Genomic DNA, 14,789 nt, shown 5'->3' with positions numbered 1-14,789 from the left:
CATTGACGGATTGCCTGTTGAGTTTTATAAGTCCTTTTGGTCTGTATAGATCTCTTGGAGGTGTTTTGTGACAGTTTGTGTACAGGATGATTACCGCTAAGCTGTGGGAGAGCAGTTATCACATTACTACCAAAAAAGGGAGACTTACAAGATCTGAAGAACTGGAGGCCTGTATCTCTGCTGTGTGGGGACTAGAAAATCCTGTCTAAAGTCTTGGCTTCTAGACTCAGAGAGGTGATGAGTGAAGTCATCTATGTTGATCAGAATTACTGTGTACCTGGCAAGTTAATAAGTGATAACATCACTTTAATTCAGCATGATTTGCACATCACACAAATTAATGGTGGTTTGGCTGCAACTTTCAATGTACAGAGGGGGGTACGGCAGGGATGCTTTCTTTCTGGGATGTCGTATTCTCTCACTATTGAGCCACTCCTTCATAAACTTTGCAAAGAACTCTCAGGTGTTTGTTTTCCAGGTTGTACCTCAGCTGTTAAAATTTCGGCATAGGTAGATGATGCTATGGTTGTAATTAATAAATAGAGGACTATCAATATTTTGGAGGAAAATGTAGGTCTTTTCAATGAAATTTCTTTCGCTAAGGTGAATTAGAATAAGAGTGAAGCTTTGATGGTTGGAGGACAGTTGAATAACAATTTAATTCTACCTGGAGGGCTAAATTGGAAAAAGGGAGGGATAAAGTACTTGGGAGAGTTTCTAGGTGAAGAATCTGTCTTAGAAAGAAACTGGAAAATGCTCTAGAAAAAATAGAAGGCTGGCTTAAAAAGTGGAAGTGGCTTTTATCAAGTATGTCTTATAGAGGGAGGGCACTTGAAATGAACAATTTGGTGTTCTCCTCTTTATGGCACAGACTAGCTTGTGTGGACCCCCCCTCTAACTTGCTTTCATGTATTCAAGCTGTTCTGGTTGATTTCTTTTGGGATAAGCTGCAGCTGGGTTCCTCAGGCTGTTCTTTTTTTCCAAAAGAGGAAGGAGGACAAGGACATTCATTTGGCCAGCAGAGGTGCTGCTTTTTGCCTTCAATTTGTCCAAAGACTGCTGTTCAGCCCAAAAGACTTTGTGTGGAGACCATTGGCACACACAGTTCTACAGTGGTTTCAAGGCCTGGGACTGAATGATTCATTGTTTTTGATGGATTAAAGACTCTGAAGCTCCACACTTTGCCACTCTTCTACCGTGGAGTTTTCACAGTGTGGACAATGCTGGCAAAGGATTTACTGTCTGTCACTGATCGAGGCATAGATGACAAATGTCCTGTCTGTCCAGATAAAGAAACTGTTTTCCACTGTTACTTGGAGTGTAGATGTTTGGTACCACTATTCATGTTGTTGGAGAGTCCAAGCAAACCTTAATTTTTGGTTTTCACTACACAAAGTCTGCAAAGTTCAAATGTCAGCTGATGAACTTCATCCTGTGTCAAACAAAGATGGCTATTTATGTCAGCAGAAAGAGAAGAATTGATGATTTGGTGGATGTTGATGTAAAGTTGTTTACCAGCATGGTGAAAGCCAGAATTCCGATTGATTTTAATTATTATAAAGAAATGAAGGATCTGGATCAGTTCAGCATGATCTGGGCTCATGGTGATGTGTTGTGTTCAGTGAAAGAAAATCAACCTGTTTTTTCTGTGGAGTTGATGTGATGTGTTATTATTTATTCATGTCTGTCTTTTGAAGATTGTTTTATTTCTCCTCTCTCTCTCTCTCTCTCTCTCTCTCTCTCTCTCTCTCTCTCCCTCCCTCCCTCCCTCTCACTTGTCAGGCTGGTCCACTCTGATGGCAGTCTGTTTGACCTGTCAGTGGGCAGAGGTCCTCAGCTTCTCCTAGAGGAGGAGAAGAGAGAGAGAGAGGACAAGACAGACGACACGTGGATAAAGACAGAGGAAGAGGAGAAAGAGGAGGAGTACCCCTGTATGTTTGATAGGGAAACCCTGTCTGACCACATAACAGGTAAACACAGTTCATCATTATGATCATGCCTGTGACAGAATAGTTTCAAACATGCTCCTGGTGTCTTCTCCTCAGCACTGGTCTCCTGGAGGTTGGTAGTGGATCGTCTCTCTGTTCTGTTCCTGCGCCTTCTTCTGTCACTGCAGCGCCTGCAGCACCTCCTTTGGTGGCTCCTGGAACTGCACATCATCAAGATCGTCTCCTCCTACATCATCTGGGTCTCTGTGAAGGAGGTCAGGGTCCTGTTGAACCTGTCTGTCTCTCTGCATGTGTGTTGGTCAAACCTGTCTGTCTCTCTGCAGGTGTGTGTGTGTGTGTGTGTGTGTGTGTGTGTGTGTGTGTGTGTGTGTGTGTGTGTGTGTGCCAAATCTGTCTGTCTCTTTGCAGGTGTGTGTGTTGAGCCTCTCTGTGTCCCTGCAGGGTGTGTGTGTTCAACCACTCAGTGTCTCTAAAGAGTGTGTGTGTTGAACCTTGCTGTATCTCTGCAGGTGTGTGTTTTGAACCTGTTGGTCTCTCTCCAGGTGTGTTGAACCTGTCTGTTTCTCTGCAGGGTGTGTATATTGAACCTTTCTGTCTCTCTGCAGGTGTGCGTGTTTAACCTGCTATTCGTGCTATGTGTGGGCGTGGCTCTGCCCTGCAGGGCATGGCGCCCCCTGCTGTCAGGAGTCTGTACAGTTTGGACCTGTGTGGTGACCGTCTGTAAGATGTTGTACCAACTCAGTGTTGTCCAGCCAATCAGATACTCCTCCAACTGCACCATGGTAACCAGCATCATGAACAGTATCATACCTGTCTGTCTATCTCTAAGAGTAGAGTGCACAAAGTGTGTTAACCTCCTCCATGAGCTCAGTCACTGCTACAGCTCCACTTAACCCTCTTCCAGCTGTCGTGTGGCAATGATTTCATACCTGTCTGTCTGTCTGTCTATAGCCAGGTAACTCCAGCACCGACATGTCTCGATCTGTGTTGTATTCTGGTCCAATTGACCCCGCCCAGTGGGTGGGACTTCGCAAAACGGATGGAAAACTGCTTGATTACCTGAGGGTGAGGACAACATCACAAAAAATACAAGTGACATCAAACCAATCTAATTTTAATCACTCTGTGCTGTAGAATGATAATAACCTGTGTCTGCCCTATAACCTCATTATGTCAGCACTGTTAGCTCTGGTAACTGATGATCATGCTACCCTGTCACTACAGCACAACCTGATAATGTTGGCACTGCTAGCTCTGATAATGTACTATTATGCTAACTTGTCTCTACAGTATAACCTGATGATGTTAGCTCTGATAATGTAGCATCATGCTAATCTGCCTCTACAGCAGGGGTGCCCAATACGTCAATCGCGATCGACTGGTCGATCGCAAAGGGAGTGTGGGTAGATCACATGTCATTCAACAAGAAAATTAGATGTTAGCCTATCATCCATCCCCAGTATGGCATTTGCCACTTGACTGACGTACAGGGCAGCCGGTGTGAGACATAGCCGCAGGAACATATTCTCAGCACTCGCAACTCCCTGCATTGATAATAATGATTAAAAAATACCCGCACAGTAATTAAGACTGCAAAAATCTGTCTGTATAACTGTCCATGGTGCTGATCACCTTGTCAACCATAAACAATTTGTCACGGCTGCTGTCCATGTCACTGTGGTGCTGAACTCTGTGTGTAAAGGCACCGTGTGCTGCGCGGCGGCAGCATTAGAAAAGAAAAGTGTCTGACCGGCATAACACAACTCCAAATGTGGCTTTCCTCTCCGGGTTGGCGCTGATGAAGCTCCTCATTAGGCTGCCAATGTTCAGACTGTCCAAAACATCTCCATGAACATGAAACAAACAACGCAATCGCCGTCCTCAATATAATGGAGCCATCTCCATTTGCTAAACCAGCTCGCACTGAATGACCGACAAAACGTTTCTTTACCAAATGACCTTCCCGGAAATGTGAAGCTAGTTGTTTGATGCGGTGCCTCTGAAATACTAGCATTTTGACCTGGGACGTTAGCTTGAGTTGCAGGTGCACAGCTGATGTCCCGGTCCCGGGGGTCACAATCTGGGGGTGCTGCTGCTGTCTTGATCATTTTCGGGGTGGGTGGACTGGGCTGTGAGTCTGCCTCCTCATTTTTAATGTAGGTAGATCATTTTGACTTGGTCATTTTAAAAGTAGCTCGCAAGCCGAAAAAGTGTGGGTACCCCTGCTCTACAGTATAACCTGATAATGTTAACATTGCTAGTTCTCATAACATAGCTTCATGCTAACCTGTCTCTACAGTATAAGCTGATGCTGTATAGTTCTGATAACTAAGTATCAAGCTAACCTGTATCTACAGCAGTGGCGGCTGATGAAATTTTCTCCAGGGGGGGCTATAGCAAAAATCAGACAAACATCTTATCGCACCAATGTATTTTAATGTACGAAAAGGGCCATTATTTGTATTTGCAGAACTAAATGAACATGTTTTATAATGTGATGGAACTAAGGTGACCTTAAGGTGAGTTAAGGTACTTCAAATTGTGCAAATCCTATATAATAATTATATTTTATTTTACAATTTATGCTGAAAGACTAAAGTAAGCAAAAGTACCTCAATAAGTATGAAAGATATCTGATACCACAAACCTTCAGACAACACACTAAAACCCATTAGAAATAACAAGATTCAAGAGTAAATTAATTAATTAATTAATTAAAAATTGCCATCTTGTGGCTTAAAACATACTTTCTGCATGTAAATTTTCCCTGAGATATTTAAATCTCTCTCTAGACTCTGTGGTTAATTGTCTTTGACAGGTTAATATAAAGTACCTACTTTAAGGTGTGTCACCCTCTTTTCTTCACAAAACAGCAACTATTTTAAAGTTTGTAAAAGACCAAAACCACAAATTCAGCTTCTGTCATCTCCAGTGAGGGAATGTAAACTAAGTACATTTACTCAAGTACTTTACCTAAGTCTAATTTCAAATTACATCCATATTATATTACTTTTATTATTATTACTTAACTTTTTTACTCCACTACATTTGCCTGACAGGCACAGTTACTAGTTACTGACAGGGAACATTTTACTGCACAGTGGTTACTTTTACTTTTCATACTGATGACAGCTGATAATGTTTACATACTTTTACTTAAGTAAAAACTAAGTAAAAGTAAAATCTACCTTTACTTGTAATGAGTATTTTCACAGTGTGGTATCAGTGTTTTTACTGAACTAAATGATACTTTATCCACCACAGCTCACCTCTATGAAGATCACCTGGTTCCAGTGTGAGGCTGAGTTCCACTGTCACTATGTTCTCCACAGAGAGTTTATCATCCTCCTCTCAGTGTTGTTGGTTTATGATGTCAGCTGATCAGGTCCAGGTTCTTTAACCTTTTTTTCTAATGTTCTCCTCTCAAAACACCTGATTTATAGTGACTTCATGGATTTTATGTCTCCATTCTAACAGCTGAAGCGTTAAAGTCTTCCAACTATCAACACATCTCACTCTGCTATATTAATTATCAGATGTAGATTGAGGCAGTTGCTCGCCACTGCCACCTAGAGGTTGATGATATGTAAGCCAGCAGCATTCAGATGAATGCTGACGGCACAGGTTCTGTGCCCCACCAAGCTCCTATCTGTTGTATTGAGAAGCTCGAACTGCATATGTACAACTTGTAGTGAGAGCCAAAGGGGCGAAAAAATTGTGCCTCAAGCTGGAAACACATGACTTCAATCCGTAACTTTGGACACTTTTTCAAACATTTTTAACAACACATTTTAGTGCAGATTATACATTTTACTCACTAACTACACAGTTGTAGGGAGAGGTCGGGCAGCGCCCTAACGCCCTCTATTGAGCAGCCACCACTGCTCTACAGTATAATGTTAGATGTTAGCACTGCTAGTTCTGATAATGTAGCATTATGCTCACCTGTCTCTACAGTATAACCTGATGATATCAACTCTGGTAACTTAGCATCATGCTAATCTGTCCCCAGAGTATAACCTGATGATGTTAGCTCTGATAACTTAGCATCATGCTAATCTGTCCCTAGAGTATAAGCTGATGATGTCAGCTCTGATAACTTAGCATCATGCTAACCTGTCTCTACAACACAACCTGATAATGTTGGTGCTGCTAGCTCTGATAAGAAAGCATCATGCTAACCTATTTCTACAGTATAACCCGGTGATGTTAGCTCTGATACTTAACATCATACTAATCTGTCTCTACAGTGTAACCTGACGTTGTTAGCGCTGTTAGCCTTTGAAGTGACCGTTTACAGACACCAGGAGCTCTACCGTCTCCGCCATAACAAAGTCCTGCCCCCAACCAGAACGCTGTTTCATGACATCACCAGGCATCACCTGGACAACAGTGTGCTGAGCTGTGTAAAGTACTTCCTCAACTACTTCTTCTACAAGTTTGGACTAGAGGTGAGTTGCATTCATGTTAGCATAACAAAAAGCTAACCTCTTCCTGTTTGAAAACATTCCCATGCTCCCCCTCCTCCTTCTCAGACTTGCTTTCTGTTGGCTGTGAACGTAATTGGTCAGCGAATGGACCTCTTTGCTGTAGGCCACGCCTTTGGCCTCATCACCATCCTATCACGTCGCAGCAGGAAGCGCATTGCTGCAGTATGGCCCAGGTACTGCTACTACCTGTCGGGGCTGCTGTGTTTTCAGTACCTGTTGTGTATTGGATTCCCTCCTGCTTCCTGTAAAGGTACAAATTCACCTGGTGTCTTTATGTTAGCGTTATTTCCTCCACAAAAAAATTTTAAACCATATTGGCAAACTCATACAGGCTTTTATATTGAAAAGATTAACAGATGTTGGAAGATGGATTTTTTTTCTCCTCTGATTGAGTTAGGCTAACAGTTTTCCCCTGCTTCATGTCCCTCTGCTAAGCTAGCTAATACATGCTGAGTCATGCTGAGAAATGAGATGAAACACTCAAACATCGGATATATTTCTCATGAAACTGCTAATTTCTTGAAGAACCTAATAAATGTAAGAAAAATCTGATGTTATTATTTAACTTGTTTTATTTTCAGATTATCCCTGGAGACCTCCGTTCTCCAACATAGACTCCAATGTGGTGAAGTGGCTCTTCCTCCCTGATCACCTGACACCACCGAACCCACTCTTCCTCCTCTGTGAGATCATCATCATTATCATAATGTTTATCATGTGTGTTTCCTGACGACATCACATATTTGATGTTTGTGTGTTTTTGGATCTTTCAGATGATTTCTTGCTCCTCCTTGGAGCATCTCTGCAGCTGCAGGTGTTTGAGGAGGAGCTTCAGCCATCTGTTCAGATCCTTGCAGGAGACAACTGTGAGCTGGATGAAGATGATGGACAGATCTTGGATCCAATCGCACGACTCCGTCTCAACACAGTCCCTGACTTTATGATGTGCAGGTAAACTCCACCCACTGCCACCTGTCTGTCTGTCTGGCTGTCTGTCTGTCTGTTTACCTGTCTGATCTGTGTGTACAGGTCTTACCTTGACATGATGAAGGTGATCATCTTCAGCTACATGTTCTGGTTCGTTCTCACCATCATCTTCATCACTGGGACCACCAGGTGAGTGGGTGGAGATCAGCTACCAGAAGTAAACTGTCTGCTTCCTGTAACATCAGTACTCCTCAAAACAGAACCACAGAAGTTTCATAGTATTTGGAAAAGAAGAATACCCAGGATGAGAGAGAATGGACTTCATGGGCAGCAGAGGGATGGGGTTTGTATGAATGGACAGGTTGTACTTGTCTGTTTGATGTTTTTATGTCTTGCTTTTTTGTGTTCTACATTGGGGCTTGTAAAGCTGCAACTAACAATTATTTTCATTATTGATTATTTTCACTATTTATCAATTGTTAATTCAATAAAATGTTCAATAATTGTAAAAAAAAAAAAAAAAATCATCATAACTTCTCTCAGCCCAAAGTGACGTCTTCAGATGTCTTCTTCTGTCCAACCGACAGTCCAAAACTCAAGGTGTCAGAAATGACAAAGAAATCTTCACAATTAAGAAGTTGAAACCAGATAATGGGCCTCATGCAATTTTCATATTCTTGTCTTAAATTTCTCTTACTTTTTTTCATACGAAGGGCTCTTACAAACATGCCACGTCAGATTCAACAAACGCTCATAACTTCAGAAAACTGTGTAAATTATCCACCTGTGTGTATTTGAGTGCACATGCATGAGACTTGTAAATTAGCATAATTAATGTCTAATTAATTAACGGCTGCGCTTCCTGCTCCCTATATTAGGAAGTGTTCATTCATGAAAATGGCATCAAAGAGAAAAAAGATCAACTCTATGAGTCTGGAGTTTGACATTCTGCTCTCAGAGATCCATAAAGGAGAATCTGTCATTTTAATGGTGTCAGTAGTGTAATTAAGACCTGCTAAAACAAGGAAGCAGGAAAAACGAGTGCTGTTCATGCCACATTACCTAAGAGTTGTACTTTCACTGAAGAAGAAGAAATGTCTTGATATGAAAATGACAAAGTAAGGGTCGATTGATGACTGCAGCAAGAGGAGAGGGTTAAGGGGAAGTTATCATCACAGAGACAGAGGATAGAATAAGTGAGGATGTTCGCCTGGACAGGGACTTCATAAACCTGCATGTGCAGATGTACAACCAATACACAAGTCTGGGCCACTTGGAAATTGTATTTGTATCTGAAAGAAAATTAGAAATTCAAGAAAATTGGTGAATGCCACAAGTTCTCTTAAATCACTGGTATGGACCACTTAAGAACAAATCTGTTCGAACAAGCAGGCTTTGCATGAGGCCCACTGTTTCACATTTTTGCCCAAAAAATGACTAAAACAATTGATGGATTATTAAAATGCTTGCCAAGTTTAGGTTAGTTTGGTTTATTTACAGAATAAAACTACTCAGTATAAAACAGATGGAAAGTATAGTAGTTGCAGTTCAGGAAAGGAGAGAAGCCTGAAAGGCTTAGGTCACCTCTAAAAAATGACATTATTGCTCAGCAAAAATGAAGAGGACACGCATATAGAACATAGCATATAACATTCAGCACAAACTATCTCAACACATACAGCAAGCAAACAGCAAACAGATTAAAATGAAATAAAAATAAAGGTATAAAGGTAATAAAGGCAAAAAAAAAAAAAAAAAACAGTACAAAGGAAGAATAAATAAAAATGTGCAACCAACACAACAGCTTATGATAAGGTTTGGGATGAGATGAGAAATGTCTTAAAATGGGATCTAAAGGCTTGCAGTGAGGACAGTGATGACAGATTATTCCTTTAAACATAAATGAACATCTAAACATGAAAAACATCAACGTTCTCTATGAAGAAGAAAATTTCTGTTCCGTTTATGAATATTTTCTCTTCATCTTTGGAGTAGGATTTGTTTTTATCATGAAATTACATTTATTGATATTGAGATTAAGCGTGTAAAGTTAAAAATAATTTGAAAAACAAAACAGGTTTTTCCTTGTCCACACACTTTTACACTATTAGAGTTTTGAAGTCATTATGTGAGGCTCTGAAGTTGGTATCATCCACAAATAGTATAGGGAGTTGCCAAATCATTGATGTATCAAAAATAATAAAGGACCGAGGATAGAACCCTGTGGTACCCCAAACAGTTAACTTCTAACTTCTGCATCCATTAAGCCATGAATTGTTCTCTGTCATGTAAATAATTAATTAGCCACCTGAGAGCAGCATCCTGCAAACCATATCTATATTCTTATTTCCATATATTTTGGAAATAAGAATTTTGTGGTTAACGGTATCAAATTCTATGGTCAAATCTAAAAATACACCAATCACAAATTTATTATCATCTAAAGTGAAAGAAATAGTATTGACAAGCTGCAACAGTTCAGTTAAATATTTCTTTACGAAAGCCAAATTGTCGGTTGTAAAAGATGTTGCTCTCAGCTAAGTGCCTTGAGATTCTCTCCACGAACACAAGGTAAAATAGATATTGGCCAATAGTTCCCAAACTTATTGGGGTCACCTGATTTATTGACAGGAATATCTTTGGCAGTGTCAAATTCATGAGGGATAATGACAGACTTAAGAGATAATCTAAAAATGTGAATTAGAGGATAAATAACAATTAGTAATTTCCTTAATGAGTCTACCTCTGATGTCCTTCCAAGTTCATAATTATATTACAGTAGGCACTTCCTTAGCATTAGCTCAAAGATATAAAGCAAGGTAAACTGATGTTTGATCAAACTACATGAGCTCTCATCGAAGGCTTTAATGTTCGATGCAAGAGAGAAGCCAGTGCGTGTATTCCTCTCTGGTTATAAAGAATACCACCTCTCCTTAACTTCTCAGCAGGTTCCATTGCTGGAGTGTTTTTTTTTTCAGTTAATCAGTTCATTAATGAGGCTCCAAGATTACTTCATATCATTGGATGCTTGAGCAAATTTGTCAGCAAAATATTTCTTTTTAGTCCTTAATGATTGAATCACTGTACCCGTTGTGGTCTCACCAGGTATTTAGCACATTAATTGATACTCCACCTCCAACTTTGTTTTTTCCTGCAGGAATGTACAGAGTTTAATTGAAGCAAAGGTTAAGGACAGTGATGTCATCATTAAAGGGGTAATTCACCAAAAAAATTAAATTCAGTAATTATCTACTCATCCTCATGCTGATTGAAGGTCAGGTTTAGTTTTTTACTCCACAAAACATTGTTGGAATTTCACAGGAATACAGTGTTGGAGAATCTCCTAAACAACTGAAGTTAATGGTTGCCAGTTTTCAAACATAAAGAAACAACCAAAAAAGCCATAATATGCATCCATACTTCTCGTCTGGCATAACCCAAGTCTCCGAAAGCCCTGACATGCTGTTTGCACAGTGTCACACCACACACACTCGGCTTAGACCGTGTGCACACACATGTGAATGTGACTTCAAGCTATGGATCTACAGTGAAGATTCAGGCTAAAAACATGGTGTAAATTATGTCTTTAAAGTCAACTTGGCATGTTGGGGCTTTAGGAGACTTGGATTACACCAGACGAGCAATATGGAAAAAATGTTTGTTTTTCTGTCTGTTGTTTATTTACAATTGAAAACTGATCACTATTCACTTTCATTGTTTGTGAGATTCTGCAACGCTGTTTTCTTGTGAAACTCCAGTAGTGTTTTAGTGTTAAAAAACTAAACCCCTATAGATTCAATAGATAATGACTGAATTTTCATTTTTGGGTAAGGTATCCCTTTCAGCCACGTTTCAGAAAAAGCAATCACTGAAAACGAATAATTGTGGGTTGATAAATATTCCATTAAATGGCCAGAATTTTTATGTTGACTAGGAATATTCAAGAGCATTGTAGATAAGACATTTAACCCATGATGATAACCATGTGATTGAAATGATCACACTGCTCATTGGTATAGTACTGGCATTACAATTTAGCATTTTCAGCACCCTTATCTGGAATAAAGAATTCATAGATGCCATCATTATCAATACATAAGTTATAGATTTTTAAAGCCAATAAGTTAGATACACAGGTCTCAGAATCTCTGGCATTGTTATTAATGTTGGCAGATTTCACTGATTAAGACACTTTGAATGTGTATATGAACCATCTAAGAAAAAGGGGGAAAAAGAAATTGAAATGTGGTACACAAATAGAACAGTTCTAGTTGGGATGTGGAGAGTGAACAACTAGCATATCATCAAATATCCAACGTTTCCTCTCAGTTGGGGCAGCAGTTCCTTTTTTTGCCAGACACTTTTAGAGAAGTCTTCATTGAGAAAGAATCTCATATCCTTCAGATACTTTCTGTTCTGATGTTTGTTGTTTATGATGTTGCAAATGGAGCTACTATGATACAAGTCAAAATTTAGACTTGTTCTGACAGTAAAAGTAATCAATCAATCATTCAATCAATCTGATGAACAGAAGCAGAAGCATCCTCACCCCACCTGCTGCTCAGAGTCAGTGCAGCTCCACTGCCTTGGTTCACCATGTCAGGGTTAAAGGGTGGGGTTGGACAGAGCTGGAAGGAAGAGAAACGGAAGCAAAGAACCTGTTGTGTTTTCTCTTGTGTCACTTTGTGACTATGATGTCACCTCCCCGTCTTCATATAAACCAGAAACAACTGATCAAAACTGGGATTACATCTAAACCTTTAAAGTCATGAGATCACTAGGTAACCCAAACAATACCACTTATCAATATCTGTTCCAGGATCAGCATCTTCTGTATGGGTTACCTGGTGGCCTGTTTCTACTTCCTGTTGGTGGGCGGAGACCTGCTGCTGAAACCAGTCAGATCCATCCTGGTGTACTGGGACTGTCTGATTGGCTACAACGTGTTTGTCATCACCATGAAAAACATTCTATCGGTAAGAAGCTGTATCATCATCATCATCATCATTATCATCACACTCATCTTCACACTGTGTCCTACCTGAATGTGGTGTGAACATCTGTTCTCCTGTGTGTCCAAACTGGCTACATGCAAAATGGCATTTTGAGTTGAACTTATGTTGGATACCTTTCTACTCTACAAATTCATTCATAAAGCTAAAAAAGGAGTTATCTCTACAGTATCTGGCGGTGGTATCCAGGAAGCATGATTTTTCTGCTAATGACATCAGTAGTAACAACCTACCTGCTGCTGGCTAAAGAAACATCCTAATATCACAATATAAAATGTGTATCTTCTGTTTAAAAAGTACAGACATAGGACTATAAAAAATGCTCACTTACCTTTTATTATATTTTTTTTTGTCTCAGATCTGCCAGACAGATTCATACTATAATGCTGGGCATAAGTTCATGTTTATGTCTTTTGTTTTTCTTTGGCTTTATTTGGGGAGGTGTCCCCTGTAGTGGGTAATTGGCTGAGAGGTAGTTCCGGGGAGAGAAAAGAAGTGAGCCAGCAAAGACACATTGCCTCCCCATCATTCTCCGTCCATGCATCTAGCTGCCCCACAATGCAACAGTATTTTTGATGATATAAGGTGACCTTGAGTGTCAAGAAAGGCGCCTATAAATAAAATGCATTATTATTATACTAGCATCTGGCTTCTTACTGGTCCCAATTTCTCACCGTGGTCTGATCACATGACAGAAGTGCATATGTAATGGATTCACCATGGACAGAGAGATGTTGTGAGATGTAAAGTGATCACTATTCAGTTGGGACATGGTATCATAGTGATATTAACTTAAGTACTCTGAGTAACATGGTTTAAAAGTTAAGCTGTCTGTCCTTTTGTGTGTATGTCTTCCTGTGTGTCTGTCTGTGTGTCCAGATCCTGGCCTGTGGTTTTATTAAGTCGTTGGTGTTGAATCACTGTTGGCTGATTCAGCTCTTCAGTTTGGCATGCACCATCAAAGGATACACCAAACGTATGTGACTCATCTGTCTACCTGTCTGTCTGTTTACAGCTTGACAGTTAGTCTGAAACTTAATATTTTCATTTCATTATATTTAGAACAAACCACTTTGATAGTTTTTAGACATCAGATAAATCAGACTTGTAGTTGAGTCCTGAGTTCAACTTCTGTGTTTCTTTGTGTCAGAGATATCAGCCAGCTAGCCTCAGTGATACAGTTGAGGACAAAATGATTACCCCCTATGAAATTTAAAGGTTTTTTTTTCAAAATTTTCCCAAGTGCTTTTTTAACAGAGCAAGGAATTTTCAACATAGCATTTCTAAACATACTAGTTTTCTTTAGAAAGCATAAATTATTTATATTTGCACACAATAACAGACTTATTTCAGAAATTTAATGATCTTTTTATTGAGCCATAGCACTAACCACTGTGGTGCAATGATGTGCTTTAACTTTGTAATGTCAAAGCTTGTAAAATCACACCTTCAAGCCAGACTGAAGTACGCAACTGGACAACCTGGAGAAAGATTATGCATACTGGAAGCGTGTCCTTTGGTCAGATCAGACAAAACTAGAGCTCTTTAGCCATAGAGACGCGACTTATATTTAGAGAAAGAAGGGAGAGGTGTCCCCACAGTGAAACACTGTGGTGAAGTATTATGCTGTGGGGATGCTTCAGTGCGTCTGGAACTTGGAATCTTGTCTAGGTGGAAGGAATCATGAAGAAAGAAGGATATGTGAAGATTTTGAAAGAAAACCTCAAGCAGTCAGCAGCTAAACTGGGTCTTGGTCATCGCTTTGTCTTCCAACGCGACAACAACCCAAAACATACATCGCTCCTGGTGAAGAACTAACTCCAGGAGACCAAAGTGAACGCTACTGGCTGGCCTTCACAAAGCCCTGGCTTGAATCCCATTGAAAGGCCAAGGTCAAATCAAATCTGGAGGAGCTTGAGAGACTCACCAAAGAAGAATGGTCTGGGATTCCTCAGGAGACATGTCTGAGACTTGTTGTAAACTACAGCAAATGACTGCAGGCTGTTATCCAGCAAAAAGGATACACAAGTGACTATTAGCATCAACATAATTTTGACCCTGGTAGTTTTTGTTTTTTGTGAAATATTTTTGTTTCTGTGTCCAAAGCATCCAAAATAAAATTAGGATGTTTGGAAAAGCTATGTTAAAAAATTCCTTGCTCTGTTTAACAGCACTTGGGAAATACTTTTAAAAAATTAAAACTTTCCTAGGTGGGCTAATAATTTTGTCTTCGTCTGTAAGTGGTTTTCTTAATTCTACACAATTGTTTAATCCCAGTCCTCTTTGTATTGTGTGTGTGGAAATGCTCTTACTTTCACTGTTAAACGTAGCTATGAGTTCTAGTGTTGATATATCTTACGATTTGATTTCACCAAACATTTGAATGATCAGTGATATATAATAATGATCAG

At 39.8% G+C, this 14,789-nt stretch overlaps 1 protein-coding gene across 1 annotated transcript in view; it reads left to right on the top strand.

Annotated features, from left to right (window-relative positions):
* The window catches only part of LOC146307157 (piezo-type mechanosensitive ion channel component 2-like), a 119,268-nt gene that overhangs the window by 47,852 nt on the left and 56,627 nt on the right, over positions 1 to 14,789 (top strand). The window contains exons 17-27 of the mRNA XM_084747082.1: positions 1,783 to 1,970; positions 2,046 to 2,203; positions 2,555 to 2,731; positions 2,901 to 3,014; positions 6,200 to 6,400; positions 6,485 to 6,689; positions 7,021 to 7,122; positions 7,213 to 7,390; positions 7,469 to 7,555; positions 12,186 to 12,342; positions 13,258 to 13,354. Coding sequence (XP_084603208.1) covers positions 1,783 to 1,970; positions 2,046 to 2,203; positions 2,555 to 2,731; positions 2,901 to 3,014; positions 6,200 to 6,400; positions 6,485 to 6,689; positions 7,021 to 7,122; positions 7,213 to 7,390; positions 7,469 to 7,555; positions 12,186 to 12,342; positions 13,258 to 13,354 — 1,664 coding nt within the window. The remainder of the gene's footprint in view (positions 1 to 1,782; positions 1,971 to 2,045; positions 2,204 to 2,554; positions 2,732 to 2,900; positions 3,015 to 6,199; positions 6,401 to 6,484; positions 6,690 to 7,020; positions 7,123 to 7,212; positions 7,391 to 7,468; positions 7,556 to 12,185; positions 12,343 to 13,257; positions 13,355 to 14,789) is intronic.

This window comes from Lutjanus erythropterus, chromosome 21, assembly GCF_056507025.1.
Source record: "Lutjanus erythropterus isolate fLutEry1 chromosome 21, fLutEry1.hap2, whole genome shotgun sequence".
NCBI lineage: Eukaryota > Metazoa > Chordata > Actinopteri > Lutjaniformes > Lutjanidae > Lutjanus > Lutjanus erythropterus.
This window is presented reverse-complemented; position numbering and strand designations above follow the sequence as displayed.